The sequence below is a fragment of the Hoplias malabaricus genome, chromosome 4 (genome assembly GCF_029633855.1).
Source record: "Hoplias malabaricus isolate fHopMal1 chromosome 4, fHopMal1.hap1, whole genome shotgun sequence".
NCBI lineage: Eukaryota > Metazoa > Chordata > Actinopteri > Characiformes > Erythrinidae > Hoplias > Hoplias malabaricus.
The window spans coordinates 40,521,278-40,547,137 of NC_089803.1; the positions used below are offsets into that span (position 1 = coordinate 40,521,278).

A 25,860-nucleotide genomic window follows, 5' to 3' on the forward strand; every position below is an offset into this window, starting at 1 on the left:
ACATCTCGCTTGGTCCAGCTCACGTCTTGCAGGATGGTTATTCCCTCTTTGGGACTTAATGTTTATTTATGACAAGGATAACGCTCCGATCCATCACAGAGGCGAGCATGGGCCAGATCTTTGCTAAGCTAAGGAGTTCACTGGGAAAAGGGCAAAGTGAACAATCAAAAGCAGCTGGGAGCACTGCTCAAAAAAAAAAGGGAGGCAAAGAGGAAGAGAGAGAGAAAGAGAAAGAGAGTGAGGGGAGAGTCTGAGAATCTAGGAGTGTAAATGTCAGGGCACATTAAAAGTGTAATCTTAACCAAGTGAGCGGATGTGACATGGCTAAATGTGGGAGAGTGACGGGTGCTCGTGAGTGTTTTTTGAACGTTTGCTGTTGTTAGGTTCATTGGTTAGGAGGCTAGCACTGTCCACTGGGAGGGCTAAAGGAAGTGGACCCTACAGGGACCTAGAGCCAGCAAAGAACAAAATAAAACAAACTATAAAACAAATGACCATCCAATTTTGGCAGTGTCATTTTTTAGGTCTTCTCATGAGGATAACAGCAATCTTTCTTGTAGAATAAAACTGAAACTTCACCAAAAGCAACTCTAGTAGTATTGCTCATGGGTGAAGTTTCTTAGAATTCTAGAGACATTGCTGCTCTTCAGTTGTTTAAATATAACTATGCAATCTTGAATTACACTTAAATTAAATTTCCATTCTGTATTTATAATTTCATATCTGCACATGGCACTTCAGTCCACAACGACAAAAACAAGGCATAAATCTTAAAGAGAAATGATGAGAGATACTCAAATTTATCCTCTTCTTTTTACAAAATACAGAGTGTGGTCCTGGTTAACAGTCTGTTCTTTCAAATTAATTATTTTTACTTGTTTACTCAATTTATGATATTCATCAATTTCTAAGGCTTAAGTGTTTGGACTGGAAAAATATTAAGCAACACGTCATTATGTCATATGTATGTGTGAGTGTGAACGTCCTCATACACTGTACAAGCACACTAACACATCGGATGTGACACGTACAAGGGTCAAGGGTTAAAAGCAACTGGGATGAGAACAAGCAGACCCTTTTAATTCAGTGGCAGGATGTGCTGTGTGAATGTGTGTGTTTGAGTGTGTGTGTGTGTGAAGGGCCTGAGAATCAGAGCTGATGGGGCCATGTAGAGGCCAATGATGTCTAACCTTCACGGCTACATCCTCTGTCTCAGTGGGGCGCAGCTGCCTGCGTAGAGGCTGCTCGTAGTTGTCCATCTGATAACGCATCGGCTGCTTCCTATTTCTCTGAGAGACAATAAGAGAAAGAAAGACATATGGGAGGGAGAATAAAAACATAATGACAATATGTGATATGCAAATAAACACGCTAAACAGAGATGTGGAAATTCTAGCTATTGACTCACAGCAACACAAACCAGCAAGAGAGTTTTCAGGAACTGCATCTTTTGCCTTATATATGTTCAAGCTGCTCACTCACTGACAGAACAGTTAGAAAAGATATCCAGCTAAATATTTACAGGCAAATCAAGAGACAAAATGGCAAGAAGCTTAAAAAACTATATTTAAAACCTGCCACAAACCCTAGCTTTAAAAGTTCATAACTGTTGAGTATGTGCACCATTATTTATTCTCAGTTGTGAAACCATTACCAATTTGAAAAAAGAAAAAAAAATATGCACATAATCTTATTAGTATTTATCCTCTTTAAAGTGACAACATTTCTCATATTTTCATTAAATTAATTCTCACTCCATGCAGTCCCTTCTTCCTCTTCTTTCTTTCAAGTATTCCCCTTCAATCTAAAAGCCCCTTTTCTCTTCTGAGAGAGTGTATGTGAGTCTCCTTTCTCAAGCAACAGCTGAGGAAATGCTATCTACAAGTTTGGAGGTGCTTCTTATTAGCATGTTTATAGAACCTTACTCAGCTCAGGAATCACACCCTCATATACACTCTGATACAGGCTCCACTTACAGCCTTCTTGGATGCCAGTGCCATCATGTTTGAAATTAAAGTAAAAGAAAGTTACCCAAGATATACTGGACCTTAGCCCAGTGCATACCAAGGCCAGTTCTGGACACTGGACAAAATCAGAAGTTCAATCAGAAGTCCATCGCCGTGTGAAATGTTCAGGGCAATGGCTGTGATCAGGACTTGTTCTTTTTGGTACCATTTTAATATTAGACTACAATTGTTTAAAATCTGTTTATTACATGGTAATTATTTTGGATGTAAACACCTTAAAGGTAATGAATAATTATTTGTAACACATAAATAAAATGTGGAAACCATGACCCCTTTTCATTTAATAGTGAAAGTGTCAGAGAACGTATTGAAAATTTTGGGGTAAAAAATATGCTGAGACTTTAGAATGTGAAATTAGTCATTTCATAGTAGGTTAAGGTGCACCACATTATAAATGTGTAAAGAGTCATTCTATTGCTAGGTTATTTGATTAATTGATTGTTAAGGGGCTAAACTTATTAATAAATATGTGCTGAAGCTGACAGGTTTAATGTTGACTGATGGAGAAGACAATATTGACTGATGGAGGTTTAACAGTGCAGATAGATGTGGGTTCAGTATTTGGCAAACAGTAGGTCACTATGATTATTAATGACTTTTAATGCATTTACAACCTAATTACTATACATTACCAAACAGATTATAAGCCATTAATGAACCTTTATAAGTGTGGTCTTATTTTAATTTAGCACTGCCTTTTCTTCTGAAACCCCTGTTAAAATTCTCTTTTATCCCTTACATTCATTAGTAAAACAGACTAAAAACAAAATGTTTACATTTACAAAGGTACAAATACACATGTGCCAAAAAAATGTCTGTTCACTAGATCATTTACGGTAGCAAACCTAATCATCAAAAATAAGTACCTGACCTCACTCATGTACTTGCAGCTGTATGCAGTCAAATGGAATTCTTCCAACTAGTGCTGGGGAGCCCTATCCCAGTCCTCATGGCCTCACAATACTCATGTCATCTAGCAAATCTGATTCAAACCATTAACTAATTAACAAGTTCCTTGTGTAGAGGGTCAAGTGTGTAGAGGAGGGGGAAAAATGAGCAGAGCATAGAGTCACTAGGACTGGGACTGGAAAATCTTGATTAAATAAAACCCACCTAGAAGCCCTCCTACTTAGCCAGTCTATCTCCTCCTTCAAAGCATCACATCAATGGAATTCATTACAACAATCCCCTAATACCATCAATTTAAGCATAATGTCTTACTGGGAACTACATTAATCATAGTTTTATCTGCATTTGACATGACTCTACTATATCAATATCTGTATTATTTATTTGCATTCTAAATAATTTGACATAATTGCATATGGTTTTTCTGTATTTTATAGGAAAGGTTTCTTAGATTTATAGCCTAACAACTTCAGAAGATAAGTCCAGTCATTTATGTGCATGTGAGGACAAAGCAACCCCCTCTGTTCTGATTCACTGGCAAAGATTTCCACAAACAGATCACAGTTTAAAGACCTAGAAGACAAGATGTCTCTCAGTGATAAAATGTATTTTTCAGTATGGTATTCAACTGTCTTCCATAAAATTAAGCAGATCATTAAACATCTGTCAACAGCTGCTTGCCTTTACAATACACTGCTTGCCAAGAAAGTGATAAAGTGATAGTTCTTCATAGTATATACAGTTGATGTGTCAATAATCATAACCTACTAGAAAAGAATTAACTTATTGCTAACACTTCAGTGATAGAAGGTAGGCAAGTGAAACAAAGAGTGTGTTCAGGTACTTGTGCAGGAGCAGGATTAATAGAGAATAAACATGTGTTTGTTTGTGTGTGTGTGTGTGTGTGTGTGTGCACACTTACAGCCCCTGGGTGTTTCTTGCAGGCATCCAGAGACACAGGCATGTCTCCATTTCTCCAGCTGTCATCGCCAATCTCCTCGCTCTGCAGGAACTCACCAAGCTTTTGAACACTTCAAGGAACATGCCAAAGACTATTAATGAGTAACATTACTCAAAACCACACAAACACACACATGACTTCACACAATCAAGTAAAGACTGACATCTGATCTCCATTAAATTCATTCTGCTGTGATTACCTGACCAGAGCTTTGACTGCGAATCTGACCACAGTGGACAGCAGGAAGAGTGGAGTAACCAGGATGTGAAAGAGTGCCAGAGATGCGAAAGCCTCAGCTGGGGTCAGCATGGATTCTATATCACTCATGTATGCATGAGTAACAAACGTCTAAAAGCAAAAGCATCCAGATTATTTTATGGATATAAAGTGACATCATGTATTAAGAGCATAGATACTGTAAATGAATCGTTAATGCTGTCTTACCGCTAACACAGCGGCAATGGGGATAGCAGCATTCATAAAAACTGAAGGCAGAAAAAAAGAGAAGTTGAAAACAAGATTAATTTAGCTCTAAGTTTCAGAAAACTGGACTGACCCAAGAACCAAAAATCTATTTTCATGTCATTTACATAGTTAGCGTAGTTTGGCTTTTACTATTTTGATCAGAACAAGATATTTTGAGATTTCTTACTGGACATTGAGGTGTAAAATGCAAAAGTCCTGAGACTGGTCAGCTCTTTGCCTCTGGTCTCCAGCACACTATCACAGAATATGTTTTCCCAGGCATACAGCTTTAGCAGCTTTATGCCTTTCAGGATCTCTGTGGTCTTTTTCAGACGGTCTGTGGAGTAATCCTGACATAAAAAAATGTAAGTCATTGTGACTCTGCAAACACTGATTATGTATATAAATCATGGAAAACCAATATGACACATTTACAACATGTGCACTAACCTAGAGATGAAAAATAATAACATTCACTATTATTAAAAGCTATGGACAAACAAATAATCAAAAACAAGAATACTTGCCAGGGAGCTTTTCTGTGTATTGGCCAGTTTAGTGGCAATTAAGTACTGAATAGGTGCCAGAAACACAATGACCAATGCACCTACTAGAGCACTGGCTCCCAATAAATAATACAACAGGATCACACCCATAATAATCTGAGGGAAGATCAGACAATACAGTAAGTAAATGCATTGAACAGTGTATCACTTTCAATTAAGATTAAAAGATTAATTTAAAAAATATTTATTTGCAGTCCTACACTGCCTTATCATTTTCTTTGCCCGTTTATACTGTTTCTCCCTGATGTTTCTAGACATGCCTGTGTGACAATTTTGTTTGTGCTCCACTCTTACACCTCCTTTGTCTCACCCATGTCATGTCACTATGAGTGGGTGGTGGCGATAGTTGTTCACAGGTGTTCCTTCTCTGTCTCTATGTGTGTGTGTGTGTGTGTGTGTGTGTGTATACACTTTATGGACATCAATAAGCCAAACCTTCATCCTGCCTCCCAGCTTTTTATACTGCAACTTTATGATGGAGAAAAACCAATACATATTTATCATCAGGTTTTAATTTTATTTTCCATCTTTGTCCTTTATTTATGCATTTTATCTTCCATTCAGAACCCTTTCTCTTAGGGTGAATCCTATTTAACCTCTGAGCCCTACCACTTATGGCTATACCCATTGAAAGAGATTTTTCAGGGGGACACTTCAAATGAAGGGCTATGAATGTCTTTCTAAATTACCAGCAATATGGCAGGGCAAGTGACAAATCAGTCACAAATCAATATTTTCTCCTTTAAATATTATGATAACCAGTGTGTTAACTTAGTTTAATGTAGTGTCCATGCACTTTACTCATGTAGAGATTTCATTGCTTTTTCCATGTCCTTTTATCCCTTTACTTCCTAAAAAGCATTAAACATTGCTAGTAATTTGCCAATGTCCCGGAATTCCTAGTTTCAACCTAAAGGCTGAAGCAAATACTTTCTAATGTCTGTGACTACCGGAGCATTTAAGGTGGAACTGGAAGTTCCAGAAAAAAAATGTAGCTGACTTCAGCTTTAAATCATATTGAGTAGAGATTGGGTGATATTATACAATTGTGCAACACTTTTGAATGCTTGATCCCTTAAATGTAGCTACGTAAAGTCCAGAATCCCTTCTCTGATATCGCTGCAGACCAACAGCAGAGGACCGCTGAAACACTGCTCTTTGTTTTTTGTTTTTGTTTTCTGATGATATATCAGGCTCTTGAAGGGTTGTTCCATTTCATAGGGGAAGATATTAACCAGTACCGGTAAGGGTACGATTAAACTACAAATTTCCACCCTGCATCTCAGGGTGTAAATTTCACAATGTAGTGTATAAAGATTCAGGAGTGGTAGTGAATATTAAATCACTTCAGTTACCTGCACAGGCATTGCCCACAAATTCGGGCACAGGAAAAGGAACCACATCAGCTGGTTGGTCTCAATTGCAACTAGGTTACTGATCTGGCCCAATGTCATCTCTCCCATGGACATGTTGGAGGTGGACAGACGCAAGATCTTATTGTAGATCATTGCCTGGAACAAAACCACCACACCACAGTATCAACAGTGTTCTTTTGACAGATTTTAAACAGAACAAATGAGTGCTCACAAAGTAAAGTATCTATGAGGACACAGAAGAGTGTTCACTTGGAGAATGTAGTTTCTGTACTTAATAATAATCACTCTGGAATCCTTCTAATAAATTTTAGGAGCTTTAAACGGGAAATATTATACCACACTTCCACAAGTTCTTTATTAGGGCTTGGCGATATGGCCAAAAATGATATCATGATATATTTCTTAATTTTGGATACGATATAATTCTGATATCGATATGAACAACATAAAATCCATTGGAAAACTTCTAAGAACAAACAAGAAATTTGATATTACCATCAAATATAAACCTCTTGGCTTTGTCAATATTAATATTTTTAAACAAAATTTTAAATTGAGTGCTAAACAAACATCAGTGCCCTGCAATGACGGTCAGTCAGTGACTGATTCTGTAAATAGTGTATATTGAAAATGTGTTTAACTGTTATTGAAACATTTTATTTTACAATATATATTGATATTGAATTACTGCCCAGCCCTATTCCCAGTGTCTTAATAAAATGTCTGTGATATCCTTTTGTCAATATACAACAAGGGTCAAAAAACACACCCCTGACCACCTCTCTAAACAGCCCAGTTCACAACAACAGGTTTCAGCGCCTGTTCCTTTAAATGAGGAAGAGCCTTTGACAAAATAGTAATTTGACAAAAATAGTATTTTCTATTAGTTCTGACCACAAACATATTCCCTAGCAAAGCTGCCTAAAAGTGTCAGTTTATTAATTCCATATTTCAGCCTTTGAAATCCTTCTATTATTCCAAAATATTTTTAAACAAGCTTTAAGGGAACTCTTCATCGGAATATAATTGATTTTTTTTTATTAACAAAGGATATATTGTACCCTATTTATAATAAAAATAAAAAAAACAACAAAAGGCACCAATGTGAACTGAACAGTGAAGCATTTAACCACTACATAAATATTCAGGTAAACAGTCACACCCAAGGGTTTACTTACAAGCAGTGCTCCCCGTAGGTTAATGCCTGTTTCTATAGTGACATAGTAAGATGCCTGCAGGAAGGTGCGCTGGAGTACCAGAGCGAGGAAGAGCAGCACAGCCAGGACATATGTGTTCTGCAGCAGCTGTTCGGAGGACATGAAGTATACCCCGAACTTCAGCTCCCCTGTCTTACACACCAGCACACAACAGAAGTATTAAAATAAACGTTAACAGTAAACAGAGAAGCATTGCAAAAATTAATTAGTTTTGAAGTTATTTAAAGTGCATCCATACTTGTATGTGGACACAGACACCTTGCAAGAGCTGCACGCTTAAAGTAACATGTGGGACTAGAGCGGTGTATTTCTCTGTTATTTTAACAATAATGTATATTGCTTAGTTTATACAACATATTTGAATAGTATTGTACATCTGCATTTGTGTTGTGACAGGAGACTTTCTGCAACACTGGCATAAAGCAGAGTGAGTGTAAATTGCACGAGGCGGTGTGAAGCAGGTGTGGAATTTTCCACATCACACAGATATGTTAACCCTCTCAACCACACCTACTTCACAACTAACACACTCTCCAGGAAAGTCACTAACATGAACCAATGATTAACTACAATGCCCATTATGCAATTCTGTCTGCAGCCACAGTGATGTCATCCTCATGACCATCTCTATTACACTGTGTCAATACCACCCAGCAGAGTCCAATTTTTTAATCTAATAATCCTAATGAAGGCACTTATCTTCTATCGCATGACATGGTACATGACGCTAATCTGAATGAGGGAACACCTTCACAACGGATGTGTGAGAAATATTCATATACGAAAAGTCATATCTAGACTGGTGGTATTTGCACTGTTACTATGCCTACTGGTAATGGAGTAAGTGTGATGTCAGAAGGTAAATAGGGCTAGATGACACCACAGCAGATGATTAGATGCTGATAAGAAATCTCATATGATTTGCTGAATCCCTGTCATAATTTGGTGGATAATTTGGAAGTAGAGGGTGAGGGAGAACCCTGTCTAACACACAAAAATATAGTTGATAGCATTATTTAATTACATCAAATCACTTTTAGTTGATACAGAGCAATCCAAAGGTATATTGAATGTCTGTATTCGCACATGGTCTTGGTCATACAGTATACTCTGTGTAGTGCCTTTCCTTTTCAGATCCTAGTAACTTTATTTTATTTAAGTGTTGCTGTCATTTAATGAATGTAGTTTACCTTTAGCAAGTTAACAGTAAGTTGGTAAGTTAGTAAGTACATAGTTAAACCTATACAGCATGGACAACACAGATGTGTGGATACATTACTGTAACAAAACATTTTTAACCATAACATTATTGGTCAATATTTGCTCTGATTTATGTAAAACAGAACTGGACAAAAACTATATTATTTCTAGTCTAGACAAAAGTGATCACAGCATCAAAACTTAGTAGGCTTTTAGCTTAGTCAGTACAGGTCAGGTCAATCTCAGGTCAGTACAGATTACAAACTTTTTATGATCTGAGGTCCAGGAACAATTCAGTTTCAATTGCAAAATCTCTACGAATATGTGAAGTGGATGCATACACTCTATGTCCAAAGACTAGTTGACACCTGTTCTAATGAGCAACTATTTGTATAACCTACAACAAATATGTCTTTGGAATTTAGCGTTAAACTGTTTACAAGCTTGAAGGTAATAAAATTCTCACAACAATGTTCCAATATTTAGTGTAAACTTTGTTATAGGACAACAGCAGGAAACCTAAGTAAAACCACCCTTTGGATTTCCATTTGATCATGTTGTTTAAGAGAAACTACAGAAAAATCAAGATCTATAATGATTTTTTTCCCTATGAGATGAAAAGGAAGCTGTGTCACCATACATTATCAGTAATGAAAGAGTACCTGACTGCAGTCTCCTATATTGTCATTTAACTATAACCTCTTTCTCTGCCATTTCTCTTATACACATACTTGCATGTGAAAAGAAAACAAACTAACACACCTGGGTCCCTTCACCATCTTCTGTCTTGTTCAGATGTTTTACAATTCCAGATATGCAGAGCGGACCAGCAAAACCCAGCAGGTCTGCCATGTAGCGAAAGGTGCTGCTGAGGAGAATGGGTCGGCCAAAAGCTCGGTACATGGACCTCCAAATGGATGGTGATTTCTCCAGATCCTCTGAATTCTGCTGTAGAATGACACACACACATTGCAATTAAAGAAGAAACAGTAGCTATTATGGGATGTGGACGGCTATCTGCAAAGGGGTCACATACACAGAATTACTAGTTTATTGTCAATTTTACCCCAAAATGGCAGCCATATACAGTGGGGTTGAAAAGTCTGTGTTAAAAATTAAAAATCACATTATCACCACAACAGTGTGAAAAGTGAATCTTTGAATACTTACATACACAGAGATGACAATACACAAAACAACACCAATGTGTCTAACACCAATGTGCCTCACCCTTTGCTCCTCGTAAGCATCTTTGAGCCGAATGTAGTTAGTTAGAGCTCTCATGGCAATGGGCAGCTTGCCAATCTTTTTCAGCTCAATGGGTCTCTTATGAGCACCCATGATGAGTGGGTTCATCCACCAGTACGTTGCTTTGGAGAGAAGGTTAACGAATGGCTGGAGGAACCGCACCCCAAGATCCTGCAGGTCCTCTGGGGGTTTCACTCGCTGAGGGGTGGCAAAGAACACATATTTCTGCGAAGACAGGAAAGAATAATGATAGAGTTTACTGAAGATATTTATGCACAAGGACTGCTTGGATTATTATAATTGTCATAATTCATTTTTTTTCATTTTTTTTTTACTTGTTACCAAAAGATACAAAACAAAGTAAAGCAAAGCAAGTCACATTATATCGTAAGATGTTTTTGATAAGAGATTATAAAATAAAAAATTGAAAATAAATAAAATCTGAATTTCAAATGACTAAAATCTTTATAGTCTCATTGCAAATATCATTTCAACACATTTACCTTGAAATGTCACAACAGGAAGGATGGAGGAAGTGAAGGATATTGGTTTAATAAATGCCAATACAATGAATAGCCCACAAGATTAAAACTGTTAAACTGAAAGGAGTGTTTAATTCCCTACTTATAACATATTTTGTGTTGCACGAGGCACGTACCCTGACTCTGATGACATTTATCTCGACAGCCATAAGCAGGCCATACAGCACCACCAGAACGGCAGTGATACAGAAACGTAGATCATATGCAGTCACGCCTCCATCTGCAAACTTCAAAAGTTTGGTGAATTTGGTCATGAACGCCAGCACCCAGTATATGAACAGCGCTGCATGAAGTAACAGAAGGTAAACATCGTCAAAGACATTCACAAGCGCAAGAACAAACCATGTAAAAGACTTAGGACTTCACGAAACATTTGTGTAAAGATCAGATGACATTGAGCATTCAAAAAAAAGAGCAATAGTCTGGCAACTATTAGTTGCGGATCCCAAACAAAAATCCCACTTATCCCAGAGGTTTTGAAGGGAGCACCATCACCACAGCTTAATACTGATGGGGCTTGTGCCCTTCTAACTGATCATGGAAACCATATGTTCATGTTCAGCTGCTCCAGAGTGCCCTTTATAATTTCTGGCTTATCTATAAGGCTTATATAAGCTGTGTGAGTACAACTAAGCACACATGTCGGTGATGAGTGCACTTTAAAACTAACTGAATTCCCTCATTTCAAGAGGCATCTGAAAATGCATGGACATACAGTGTCTAACATTTTACAGCACATCTGAAAACATCAAAAATAGATGGGAGAAAACTCAATAATGAACCCTACAAAGTCTATCTCTATTACCTTTTTACAGTCTGTTTTGATCTGGCTGTCTGTGATATGTACCTTAATAAACCATTGGAATAGGGCTTCTGCATTTCAATGAAAAAAATACAGGCATAGGTATTTTCAAAATGGCTCCAAACATGTTTTAGCAGCCATTCAACTAAACGTCATGATCTCTCCGGATGTTTTCACTTACCCAGAAGGAGTTTGGGGAAATTTGCAGTTTCAATATTGTGATAATAAACCACTGACGTAGTTGCTGCTATGAAACCCATAAATGCAGGCAGAAAAAGGTGCAGGTGATTTGACTTCATCCACCTATTAGAAAAATATCATCCAACACACACCCACACACAAACGTGCAGACATAATGGAATCACAGAACTAATAATGTTACCAACATATACACAGTAGCTAAACCAAGCATCACTCTTGCGTCCAATCTGAAAAAGCCCACATACACTTTTTGCACACTATGGGTCTGAAAGAAAGAGTAGCAGTAGCTGTATCTTTTTAAGCTATGTATTTAATAGCTTAAATTCTGTACTTAGTGATTGTTTTGCCTGGAAAATATTAGAAGAAAGATGCTCTCTGACTAATGAACAATACCGTGTTTGCGTTTTAAAAACATACGTGTTGGACACAATCCCTTCTGCGATTTCACACACATGCACAAATAGTAGTGTGAAGGTCAGGATCCAGCGTAGATTGTGGCCAGGAAAGTGCAACCAGGTGTTGTGATGTATCTGTACCTTTGAGCTCTGGCTGCCCCAGCCTGGATAAACACACAAACAAACACACAAAATGTGTCACTTTTAAAATATGAGGTTTTCTAAACGTTCCTGTCATTACATGACTAAAATTGACTTTCCAAACTTTTGAAAGACAATATATAATGGGATGAGTTTAATCCATGGTGTTTAATGAGATGTAATGGTCTTCAAATTCAGATCCCTCCCATAGCTGTGCACACGCAAATTCATACATCTCTAACAACCCCCTTATTATTTTTACATGACTAATCTGAATGGCCACTGCCCATCTGTTGTGATGAGGCATGCTACTTATAGACATGAGACAATGCTGATCTTTTTCATAATCACTGAATAACGCCCAGTATCTGTTACTGTCTAGCTCATTCACTGCCTGTTTATGTATAATAAAATGTCACCACATCCTGCTATGGGAAATATCGTTATTTTCTCATCAGGTCAAGGGATGAAACACTAACAAAATGAATGGGAAACAGCCTTGGGATCTCTCACAGTGAGACACCACCATGCAGATATTTTTAAAAAAAGCAGGAGTCAATTAAAGGACCCTGAGGGAATCCCGAGGCTGAAAAAATACTGGAGAAAGAAAGACGTTCCCACTGAATACCCAGTGGAATAGACAAGACAGCGCCATGGCTACCATAGGCCCAGCTCAAAGTTTACTAACAGAGGATGAAGTAAATACACATTAGCGGACAGTGCTGTTGTTGTCTGCTAGTCTCTGGTTGCCATTTCCTTTATTCTAACATTACTAACCCCCTCCATCCTTAGTTTTAAGCTGAATCACGACCATTATAGACCAACAGGTGATGTACACCATTACAAGTACACAAACAAGTCCAATGATATCAGTCAATATTAAAGCAAGACTAATTTACTGTAATTAGCATAAATTCTAACACAAATCAAACTATTAATTGGTCATTTATGATATTAGATTGTAATAAAAGTTGTCTGCTATTTTGTATTCATTTGTATTTATGAATACAACCAGGTTTTCTGCAGCAAGCTAACCAACCTCTGCAGGTGGGATCTGAGTATGTGCATCTAGGAGTGGAGGTGATGATTGGTGGGGGTCATGGGAGGGGAATGGGAAATACGGTATATAATAAGCTGTTAATATGAATTTTACAGATGACTTAAACAAAGCAATATTTTAATGAAATTTCAGTTAAAGAGCGCAAAGCCAATGTTGAAAATACTCTATTAAATATAGCTTGTATCTTAATTGCACCCATAAATATTAAGCAGAATGCAGCATGAATAAATCCAGCAGAACAAAGAAACATACAACCCTGGCTAAATAGGCAGCCAGGGCTAATGGTCATGTGACTTTGTACAGTACGTGATGTATTTTCACAAACTGAATATTATACTGTAAAGTACTATGAGGATCAATAAGGATAAAGAACATTCTGGTGCAATATGCAGTACGCTCTTTGAACAGCAGCCTCTCAGTGTAATGCTGGTGAGACATGAGGTTTTATAAGACTAACAGAAAACTAGAATCCTGCAAAGAATCCTAGGAATCTCCACTTCATTCTAATTTATTTATAAGGCTTTATAAGGTTAAAGTGTGTGAGTTAAAACATAATCATAGACATAATCTCTGACAATTAGAAATTAAACAGTTCAGCCAAGACTATCAGAGTTTGCTTATATTTTGCTTGTTTTCCCAAAATAAATTAGTCAGCAATTTAATTAATCAGAATTTCATTTCTAAATTTAAATTTTGCTCCTTAATATATCACATCAGTAAAAACATAACAGTTAACTTTATTAGTGAAAATGTGTGTGTGTTTGAAGGCTTTTGAGTGTATCGTACAATGACACTGAAAGGGAGAGTGATGAGAAGAGTGAGGAGTGAGAGAGAAGTATGTAGAGTACGTGGGAGAGAGGGTTAGGGTTAGTGTGCAGAGAGGGAAAGAGGTGAGTGAGGAGTAAGAGGGAGAGTAGAGAGCAGAGAGGGAGAGGGACGAGTGAAGAGTGAGAGTGAGAGGGAAGATTGGGAAGTGAGAGGGAGAGAGGAGTGAGAAGTGACAGGACAAGACTGAGAATTGAGAAGGAGGGAGGGGTGTGAGTGAGAAGAGTGAGGCATGAGAGGGAGAGCAAAGAGCAGAGTGAGATGAAAACAGAAGCCTGTGGAGTTAGAGGGACAGAATAGTGAAGTGAGAAGGATCAAAAAGTTAGGAGAGTATAACATATATGTTATATAGAATACTACAAATATTGTATCTAAAATAGATATGAAATCTAAAATAAGATATAAGAAGTATGAAGAAAAACAATATACTTGCATCAGTACTCATTCCATCACAGTAAAACAGCAGGGAGGGGGAGGGTTTATAACTCATCAATGCCACAAACACACACACACACACACACACACAAACAAACACCCCACACAAACACACACACACAAACAATCACCCCACACAAACACACATTCATCTCACACATACACAAACTCTGTCCCTGTCTTTCTGTAATCCTCAATCTCATTACTCCTGTCTGCTTCACTTCAATCTGATAAAGCAACTTCATCACTCAGTTCTTCATTAGGTCAAAAATAAATGTAATTAGAGAGATGTTTCTTGATTTCCTGATTTCCTGTGACCGTATGAAGAGTAATTGAACTCTGTCAGGAAAAATGAATGCATTATTACACCACACATTATACAATACATTAGTAAATAACTACAAATTAATGACTGTATTAATGCAAACACAAACATATCAAACTCCTGGACAGAGGTCATGTGACTTTGGGCAGGAGCTGATGCCAAATGCTTGCACGTCTGTGAAATATTTTCATGACAATGCAAGAGAGATTAAAATGTCAGGCATCTATTTTTAATATGATCTGCTACAGCAGTCTTGAACAGACTGCATCATAGCTGACAAAACAACTGTGCTTTGGATACCACATACTTAAGGCCAGTAAAGGTCCAGAGACACAGTTTACAACATGTTAAAAATAATGTAGACATGAAAATCCACATTAAGATTATCACCACCTCCTTGTTTCTGCATTCACTGTCTATATTCTCAGCTCCACTTACCACACAGGGGTACTTTGTAGGTCTACAATTACAGACTTTGCTCTTTGCTAACAGTACATCTGTTGCTCTGCATACCTGTTTGCCTCCTTTCACCATGTTCATCAATGGTCAGGACCAGCACAGAACAGGTATAATTTGGGTGGTGGATCATTCTCTGGTATGAATGTATGAAGGTTCCTCCAGTCTCAAGAAAGTTTTTCCTTCCAGCTGTTGCCTTTGCTCACTTGGGGCTTTCTATTTCACACTTTTGATCTCTTGTTCTGATTACTGACTCTCCAAAGCTGCTTTATGACAATATCAGTCGTACAAAGTGCTATACAATAAAAGTTATTTGGTTTGATCTAATATGAGTGGATCAGACACAACACTGCTTCTGGAGTTTTTAAAACCTGTGTCCACTCGCTGTCCACTCTGTTAGACACACACCTCATTGGTCCACCCTGACAATGTAAGGACAGAGACCTTACAGGATGCTGTTGGCTGGATATTTTTGGTCAGTGGACTATTCTCAGTCCAGCAGTTGAACTGGACTTTTTTAAAACTGCGATCCACTCATAACAGCATTGTGAATGATTTACCGGCCAATAATACCTGATCTGTGGTGGTCCTGAGCACTGAAGATCACAGTGAAAGTGGGAAAACAATGTGGCCAGAGCAACAGATGGACTACAGTCTATAGTAGTAGAACTACAAAGTAGAGCTGAGAGAATGGACAGTGAGTGTAGAAAAAAGTCATAACCATGAGGTTGATTGTCATAAAATGTTATATAATGTTATATATTAAAAATGCATATTATCATCAAGACAAAGATTTCATACAATGTTTACCAAGGAACAATTAAATGTGTTTTTTTCTTTTTTAAAATAAATAAATAATACCATTCAGAGAATAAAGTCAGAATTCTGAAAACTCTCAGAACAATTTGCTGCGTATAATGGAGCAGACACAGTGTAACTGTGGAATGCAGTGTGTTGCTGAAGTCATACTATGGTATAGATTTCAGGAATAAACACTCAGTTCTCTTCCAAATCAGGACCACAGTGTGATTAGTGTTTAAACCCTGAATCAGTGCACGAACCCATGGCATGTAGTTTCACATGATACATTTAATGATCATGAAAAAGAGCGAGTGGAACTCCTGCAAAGCCACGAGGCTCCATCGCGTTACGGCTTGGACTCGTACAATAAACTAAAGCCTTATGCATCGCAGTCAGGGGCTACACTGACGCGGGTTAGTCGTCATGTCGTGTGAATGCGTTTAATAAATAATTATGTTCACTTCACTGACTGCTTCTTTCACAACTCACACATGGTGCACAGACTGTTAGTCTGTCTGTCTATATATTATAGTAAATAATAACCCAAAACAGGGTTTCTCTAAATATTCTGACTACATTCTCGGAATAATACAGACCCTCTTTTACTCAATTATTCTGAGATATTTCTCAGAATTCAGACTTTATTTTTTTTTTCAATGCCGTGGCCCTAAAACCCTGTCATAATATACAGAGCATAAATTAGTCTGATGTCAAATAAAAAGACACAGCAAAATTGCGTTTAGGATCTCGAATACTCTAATAATCTTCCTAGGTGGAAAAATACAAGAAACCGAAGCTACAACTTGCAAACTAGTAGCTATTACGCTAATAAGTCAGTGGCAATTTTATGCTAAATATTACAAAACTAAATAAACAAAACTTACACAAGCATCATTTTTAGCCTAGCCATTTTTGTGATGTGAAAATAGGAAAATATTCATACCAATGAAGAGAATGGGGAAAGTGATGAAGAGTAGAAAGACATGTGGAACAAGGTTGAGTGCATCCACAAAGCAAGGGTTATTCAAGACACCATTTTCCACACTGTATGAGTCATTAAGGTCATTCCCACAGAATGACAAGGCCATGACGCTTGACTGGGCCAAGAAATCCTGGAAGAGGAATAAGAGAATAGTCCATCATTAACCATGGCATGTTGTGGTCACTGGCCAATAACTTATGAAACATAAAATAACGTCTTAAAAAATCTTCTATACAACATCAGACATAATTTCTTTGTAATAAATCACTATGTAATACATATGTAATTAATAATGTTGTTTGTGCATTGTGGACAACACCACTGCCCACCACATGGCAGATTATGGGTTAATTGATCACTTGAGGACCTACCACATATTGTACCAGTAAGAGGGTTTGGGTGAGCTGAATTCATTGTTACAGCTACATGTACCCGCCACTGTGACATTATTAAAATTGAAAGGTGCTGACACATGCCAAAAACATTTAAAAAAGCATAAATAAATTGCAGTTATGTCTAGTTATTATTAAACGGATTCAGAGCCACATAACGCCAGACCCTGTGTTTGTAGTCATCTTGAGGGTGTTCTAATATCCACCATATGCTTAAAACTCACCTCTCCCATATTATTCCTGTGTACACTACCTTGTCAAAAAAGGTGTATGGTCTAATATTGGGCACAGAAATTGTATGTGCTGTACTTACCATATAGGTAAACTCTGTAATAGTACAATTACAAAATGTTGTCTGTGTTGGTCTGTATACTTTTGGTCAGAACCCTCACAGGACCACAACAGAGAAGGTATCATTGGCTGATGAATCATTCTAAGTGTTGCCGTGACACTGACGTGGTGGTGGTGTGCTTGTGTGTATTATGACGTTACAAGTGAATCATATACAGCAGTGCTGCTGGAGTTTTAAAACCCCTAAGTATCATTGCTGGACTGAGAATAGTCATCAACCAAACACATCCAGTCCTGTGGGTAGTAACAAAATGAACTGTCTCTGAATACATCTATAAAGTGGACCAAAAGGTTGGTATTAAACTCTAACAAAGTGGGGACAGTGTTTAAAAACTCCAGCAGCATGGCTGTGTCTGATCCACTTGTACCAGCAACACATTAACCTGTTTCTACTGGATATTTAGATATTTCCCATACCTAAAGACACATTGAAGTGAAAAGCAAGTTTTTTTTAACTTGCTAACATGTTCATATGCTTCTAAATGTAGAATACTACAAAAGGGCTGTATAGAAGCGAAACAGGTAGTGTGACTGTCACACAGCCCCTGTGTCCTGGGGTTGTGAATTTGAGCAGTGCCTCGAATCACTGACTGTGAGGAGTTTGGTGTGTTCTTGCTATCTGTGGTTTTCCTCCGGCTGCTCTGGTTTCCTCCTACAGTCCAAAAACACATGTTGGTAAGTGAACTGGCTGTGCAAGACTGTATGGACTGGTGTCCGGGGTATGTTCTTGCAACCGGTGATTCTGATTAGAGACAAACCATGAACCAAAATGTGTTAAGCTGTTATCAAACATGAATGAATGAATGAACAAATAGTTAAATAATTCAAAATAGCAACTTTTTAATGACTAAAACAAAAATAAAATGACAAATCACCACGACAGTCATTATGTATCTCATTCACTTGCCTTGCTGCACCACCCTGTAATAGCTGTATGCCCCCAATTCCCTACCCCCAGTGGGAACCACTGTGCTAGAAGATGTATAATGAACTTAATAAACAGTTAGTGTTTAAGTATTTTCATTTGGAATCTGTTGTGTTCCATATAAAGTCTCAAACATGTGTATTCAGTTATGCATGGTTTCTTACATCATAAACCTAAGGAACCAATCCTATCAACTGGTGGGGTGGGGCTTCAAGCTACAGGCAAATGGCAGAGGAGTAAGTGGACAAAAGCTGGAAAGACAGGAACTAATCACACATGAATTAATTCAGGCGTACTGAATAAATGTTAAGTTGTATTGATTTATACTGAGGTCTTTAAAGACCCCAGTTTGTTTAGTTTCATTACCAGCGTTAACGCCTCCGTGACATAATAGGTTTTTAATGGACTCTGATCCTGTAAGCAGCCGAGGACCGTTGACTGTGGTAACCGGAAACGTATTTAAATGACGATATAAAAGTAATACCTCAGAAACACTCAATGTTTCTTCAGAAATGTACAATTAATTGTGACCAGAACAAGCCATTCTGAAATAAGCCACATGAAATAAGACTTCCACTGAAAAAAAAAAACCTGAATATTAACTCGTTGCTGAGTGTGGATATCAGTGGCATTTTTCTGACTCTACTTAAACATGAGGGGGAAAAAAGAAAAATTAAAGCTTACTTACTGGAAAGGATGCCTCGTATCACCGTGTATTCATTCCCGACGTCTGTGGTTTTGAGTCGTTGTTCTAAATCACATACACGTACAGTGAAAATAGCGGGGCTGGATTATTTTTAGCCGTTGTGCATCAGCTGTGCGCATACTCCATCACTGGCTGCTATCGGATTTCCAAACTTGAGCAAGTGAGCTGAGAGAGAGACGCCACAGTCCTCCACACATTCCGCTGCCAAAAGATAACACCCGGGAAAGAGAGTTGCTTCAGTCTTTGAATTGTGCAGGTTTAGGCTTAAGAGGGTTAAGTGTTAAGAATATTTTAATATTCGTAAGTCAATGGCTACGTATTTTGAGGCGTGGGAGTACAGTCTGCAGGGTATATGAAGAAGTTCATTCTAACAATGCGGTATTTGTCACAATTTTACATAGCTTTCGAAAAACATAATCGCTGACGTATAATGAAAAATTCCATCTATACCTCCTCAATAAAGACAGTGATATGACAAGATGTGATAAGACAGTCAACACTAAAAGCTCTCCCATGCCCTACGTACACTATCATATAAATAGTACTAACGTATTTTGTAACCGCACATTTCATGTATCACTGAAACGACAGAGTATGTGAGTGCAGGCCCACACGTCTCATTAATGTATAAATAACGACACAATGCGAAAGACAGAAAGCATTAAGGGCATGTAACACATTTTTCGTCCACTTTAAGCCTGTAGCTCGTTCACTGATATCGCTTAAGGGCTTAAGACTTAGATTGTAAGACATACATGAAGGCTGAGGGGTGAAATCTGGGCTACAATGACTCTTCGTGCAGGTGCACAATACGATAGGCTCGGGTTTGAATCATCACTGGAAACACACATACACACACACACACTCACCAAAATGTGCTTTCTGTGTCCTGTTTCTCAGCTCCAGGTCGATTTCTTCAATCAGTCAGTCAGTCATTGTGTGTTCAATGATGCTCTCTCTCTCTCTCTCTCTCTCTCTCTCTCTCTCTCTCTCTCTCTCTCGCCTCCCGTTTCTTTCTGCTTCAGTCCACAGTGTGTTATGGCGGCGCCACAGCACCTCCTCACATGTAGGACAAGTGAAGAATAGCGCAACCGCAACAAGAACATTCACTCAGCTCATCCCTTTATATGCTACACACCGTGGGCTATTGTATCAATGTACAATGAACCACTAGAAATGTGTCATTATATGAATTACAACATTAATGAGCTTCCTCTGTGTGTCCAATTTCTGTAATATATATTCTTTTATAAAGGCAAAATGTGTCACGGAGAGATTTGGCCAGGGGCTTAAACTGGCTCCCGAGTCCAGCTTTCTTTTACATAAAAATATTATATATAGTGATAGGATAATCTGCTGAAAGCTGGAGCTTGTGTGTGGCCCCGCTGCACTCCCTCGTGCTTCCTTCACAACTCCTACGCAACATCACAGAGGGGAGTCGGAGCTCCACTGTCTCCAGCTCATTGTTCATACAGGACATTGTTCCTCAAGCATCTTCTCATCTGTTGGCTTTACGTTTCTCTTCCTTGTAGATACTATTTTCTTCATTTCAATTCTGTGCTCTCCTTTCTATGTTATAGTAATATTTATATAATAAACTTTCAGGTGATAGTTAAAAATATTAATTTATTACTTATTTTATGTTTTTGCAAAGTTGAAAGGGATAGTTTTGATGCAAGTATCATTTTAATTAATTACAACAACTACTACTAATGACTTTTATATAAAACATAATGAATGAATGAATGAATGAATTAATTTATACCAAGTAATTTTGGAGCATTTCTATTGGTCAATTCATCATGAAATTGTCACATAATGTGAAGCTGCTGTGTTCAAAATGGAGATATGTGTCTTTAACTGGACAGCGAATATATGCTAAATTTCAATCTCAGGTTCCAAAATTTTCTTAAACATTTTGCAGGCATCCAATTCTAAAGTTTGCAGAGAAAAAAACAAATCACATATTTTGTTTATGTTGCATTTTACAAAACAACATAACATTTCCTATACCAGGGAGGCACGGTGGCACAGCAGATTGTGTCGCAGTCACACCATGGTCCTGGAGTCCCGCTCCAGGTGACTGTGAGGAGTGCGGTGTGTTCTCCCCGTGTCAGCATGGGTTTCATCCGGGTGCTCCTCCCACTGTCCAAAAGCACACATTGGTAGGTTGATTGGCGACTCAAATGTGTCCGTAGGTGTGAGTGTGTGTGCTGCCCTGTGAATGACTTGCACCCCCTCTAGGGTGTGTTCCTGCCTTGCGCCTAGTGATTCTTGGTAGGGTCCGGAACCACCGTGACCCTGAACTGGATAAGCGGTTACTGATAATTAATGAATTTCATATACCATTTCTAATGTGCAGAAATGCTATCTAAAATGTAGAAGAGTTGACCATGGTCAAACATGTAAATGATATGACTACAAATGTAGGCAAAGCAGTGGAAAAGAAGCATGTGTTACATCAACTTTTCTGTTAAATAAACTTTTTTCAATTATTTGGGAACTGAGGATACTAATAGTTGATATTTTGCAAGTAGAAAAGTTTGTGCTTTTTGGAGTTACTTTTTCACACGTTGCACACAGACAGATTCATTCTCTGTGATTTTGAGGAACATAACTGGCTCTATATAATTCTGTGTCGAATCTATGCCATAGCCCCTGGTGTAGCACACACCTCTCCAGAAATAAAACTATACATCATGTTGATGCAATTTCAGTTTCATTCTGCCCAGGTGGGGTGGCGCAACAGGTAGTGTTGCAGTCACACAGCTCCAGGGTCCTGAGGTTGTTGGTTCGAGCCCCGCTCCAGGTGACTGTCTGTGAGGAGTTTGGTGTGTCATCCCCGTGTCCGCATGGGTCTCCTCTAGGTGCGCTGGTTTCCATGGTCCAAAAACACACGTTGGATTGGCAACTCCAGGGTGTGGCCAGCAATTCTGGGTCATTTCATTTTAACACCTTTAATGTTAATAACGGTAAAATAGTGGTTATAAGAGATTTTGCTGGGGGCTATTCACCTAACAACACCCTAAACATACCTCTCCATAATTAGTACATGTTTAAAAATATGTTTTATACCACAAACCAATCACATAACTAGGTGTACAGCAAAATAATTTTTCAAGCTTCAGACTGATTTATTTTCTATAAAGTGCCTTTAAAGGCATTACATATTTTGGAAAATCTGCTTCTCCAACATCTAGCATAAACACCTGTGTAAATAACTCAGACTCCAGTTTCACTGAAAAAGCACATTTCTCGTCAAACTACTGAATGATGTTCCTTTTAAGCCAACTACCAGAGTCACCAAGAAGTCATTGCCTAGAGGCTCCACATTAGAAGAAACACTCTAGGGACTTTAGTGTATGGGGAAGTGATAGTGTGTGTGTTAGAAGGCATGGTGAACCCCTGGGTCATTTGGGATCTGATGTGTTTGTGTGTGTGCAGACATTCACATCCCTTCTGGGGCGAGAACGGGAGTAGTTCTGATCTCCTCTGTCCAAACACACAGGAAGTAGCACAGGAAGTAGCCCATGTGTGAGCCATCAAAGCGGGCCTGTGGTGACACCACAGACTGGGGGACCGCTGGACCAAATCGGCCTGAGTTCAGGGTTCAAACAGCAACAAGTTTGAGAAAGTTCCAGATTCCCATCAGTAAACCAGAAGTCAGTAAGCCCTTGCTCATGTAACATGCGTCATCATCAGCTCAGCAAAATTAAACACAGATAAGTTGTTAAAGGTCCAGTCTCAGAAGACAAACAAACATCACAGAGGAGATTAAGCAGCATGTGATCACTCGGTTTAGTCCATTTATTTCATTACATGGGTACATTATGTGTCTACAAGCAAGTGGTTTTGATTTTTTTATTTATTATTATTATAGTTTTTGGATCATAGGAATCAAATCTACTTACATGTTTGTTCATTTTCATATTTGTTTATGTTTTTTAAGAAGAAAACAACCCCTCATTCCAGTAAACGGTTGCCAGATTTGTACAGCCTCTGATTGATTAGCCTATGTTACTTAGCTTATGCCTGGTTAGGGTATGATTGATCAACATATGACATGGTGATCCTTTGACAGGTTCACTTGTGATTGTTTAGGCTGCAATTGCTCAGTCTGTGATTGTTTACCATATTGGTTAATACAAGAATGGTTAGCCTATAAGTGTATAACAAAATAATTGATTTAACTTGTGACAGAATAACTTATTATAAACTTATTAGTTGCTGCTACTTACATGCCGTTACTGCATTTTTACAGGAGAGTCTTGCAGTATCTGAATGTCTGAAAGCAAAATTAAACACAGATAAGTTGCTTAAGGTCCTATCTCAAAAGACAAACAAATGTCACAGTGGAGATTCAGCAGCATGTAATCCGTGCAGTTAGTGCCCTTATTTCATCGCTGGGACATATTTTGTCTTTACAAACACTTTGTCTAGGGGAGGAATAAAGTTGTTTTTATTTCATTAGAATAAAATCAATAATAAAAAAAAGACAACATGTTTATTGATGTTTGCATGTATTCTTTGAGAAGGTTATAAGTAAACAGAAAAACAACCCCTCAGTGCAGTCATCCACACACAGATTGGTACCATCTGTGATTGATTGTGTTAATGATGGAGAAACTGAACAGCACGTTGATCATATACAGAATATATATATATATATATATATATATATATATATATATATATATATATATATATATATATATATATATATATATTCATTCATTCATTATCTGTAACCGCTTATCCAATTCAGGGTCGCGGTGGGTCTGGAGCCTACCTGGAATCACTGGGCGCAAAGCGGGAATACACCCTGGAGGGGGCACCAGTCCTTCACAGGGCAACACAGACACACACACACACACATTCACTCACACCTACGGACAATTTTGAGTTGCCAATCAACCTACCAACGTGTATTTTTGGACTGGGGGAGGAAACCAGAGCAAGAAACGGGAGGCGAGAGAGAGAGAGAGAGAGAGAGAGAGAGAGAGAGAGAGAGAGAGAGAGAGAGAGAGAGAGAGAGCAGGTATGATTTGGGTGCTGGATCATTCACAGCACTGCAGTCGCACTTAAGTGGTGGTATTGTGTTACTGTGTGTTGCATTGCTACTCTGCTACGTGTGGATCAGACCCAGCAGTGCTGCTGGAGTTTTTAAACACTCCACTCACTGACCATGCTTTTAGACACTCCTACCTCATTGGTCCACTTTCCAGATGTAAAGTCACAGAAAGTAGTTAATCTGTCAATTTTGTTGGTCATCCTCTAGTCCTTCATCAGTGGACATGGGACTTCTTGGTTGGTGGACTATTCTCTGTCCAGCAGTGACCCTGAAGTGTTTATAATTTCAAGCAGCACTGCTGTGTTTGATTCACTCATACCAGCACAACACACGCTAACACACCACAATGTCGGTGTCACTGCAGCACTGAGAACGATCCATTTCCCAAATCAAACCTGCTCTGTGGGGGTCCTGTCCATTGTAGAGCAGGGTGAAAGGGGGCAAACAAAAGTATGCGGAGCAACACATGGTCTGCAGTCTGTAAATGTAGAACTACAAAGTGCTCCTGGTCAATGGAGCTGTGAGAATGAACAGTGAGTTTAAAAACAAGGTTGCTGTTAGATGAACTTGGCAAAGCCAGCAGCTGAAACGGGAACCAGGCTGTGATCTTCCTGGTGATGACTGAGCTTTGGGCTAACTAATTACAGATGACCACGTCTTTAATGAAGTGCTCTTCTGTCCCAGACAGTACATGCTCAACACACACGTCAATTGATGATCTTGTGTGGCTCTATGTTGTTTGGTTTTGTACCACTTTCGTGAGACAGACTGGAGTCCAATGGGATGAAGTGGCCAAGTACATATTAACAAGCCATTTTTTGTATACTCTGTCCCATCACATCCACAAGGAGAGAGAGAGAGAGAGAGAGAGAGAGAGAGAGAGAGAGAGCACTGTTTATTTAACAGTGGCATGCCCATGCAGTCACTTCTGTGTCAGTATAAACTAATTCTCTGCGACATTCAGACAGTGACTGGGTGCCCAGCCACCCTTAACAGTAAAGCTAATGGCAAATATGTCTGAGTTACAATCAGTGAATAACCAGTGTAGTAACATACTCCAGCCCTAAGGCTTTGTTCCCACTACAAGATGAATCAGATCTAAACTGAGAGCGACCAGATCCAAATGGTGTATCCAAAGTTATGGTCAGTCTAGACACATTTGCTTTACATGTGCAAAGAACAGATTTCAATCAACTTTGAAAACACCTTAAAGTTTGGCTTGAATCTGTTCAGAAAGGGTCTGATTTTTTACGGGGTTTTGCCATTAAGAGAGAAAATCTCTCCAGCTCAGATATGCTGACGTAGGCCTGAACTTCATATATCAGAGTCTACATGATACTGTGGCAGACCCAGAGAAAAGATGATGATAATGAGGATGATGCAAGTGAAAAAGCAATACTTGGGTTTGCAGTGTAGCGAGATTCAGGGACATGTGCAAATAGACACCTTACTTACTGATTATGAGCCCCTACACAACAACA

General features: G+C 38.5%; 1 protein-coding gene across 5 annotated transcripts in view; it reads right to left on the reverse strand.

Annotated features, from left to right (window-relative positions):
• Window positions 1–20,279, reverse strand: part of abcc9 (ATP-binding cassette, sub-family C (CFTR/MRP), member 9) — a 46,526-nt gene extending 26,247 nt beyond the window's left edge. For all 5 annotated transcript variants that reach the window (XM_066667735.1, XM_066667734.1, XM_066667732.1 and 2 more), the window contains exons 1-16: window positions 20,178–20,279; window positions 19,291–19,509; window positions 16,896–17,064; window positions 11,932–12,073; window positions 11,495–11,616; window positions 10,628–10,794; window positions 9,952–10,194; window positions 9,484–9,669; window positions 7,483–7,653; window positions 6,284–6,439; window positions 4,890–5,024; window positions 4,550–4,712; window positions 4,342–4,382; window positions 4,097–4,245; window positions 3,859–3,967; window positions 1,191–1,289 (exon numbers count right to left, since the gene is read on the reverse strand). In XM_066667735.1, coding sequence (XP_066523832.1) covers window positions 1,191–1,289; window positions 3,859–3,967; window positions 4,097–4,245; window positions 4,342–4,382; window positions 4,550–4,712; window positions 4,890–5,024; window positions 6,284–6,439; window positions 7,483–7,653; window positions 9,484–9,669; window positions 9,952–10,194; window positions 10,628–10,794; window positions 11,495–11,616; window positions 11,932–12,073; window positions 16,896–17,040 — 2,028 coding nt within the window. In that variant the 5' untranslated portion in view covers window positions 17,041–17,064; window positions 19,291–19,509; window positions 20,178–20,279. The remainder of the gene's footprint in view (window positions 1–1,190; window positions 1,290–3,858; window positions 3,968–4,096; window positions 4,246–4,341; window positions 4,383–4,549; window positions 4,713–4,889; window positions 5,025–6,283; window positions 6,440–7,482; window positions 7,654–9,483; window positions 9,670–9,951; window positions 10,195–10,627; window positions 10,795–11,494; window positions 11,617–11,931; window positions 12,074–16,895; window positions 17,065–19,290; window positions 19,510–20,177) is intronic.
• Window positions 20,280–25,860: the final 5,581 nt, after the last annotated feature.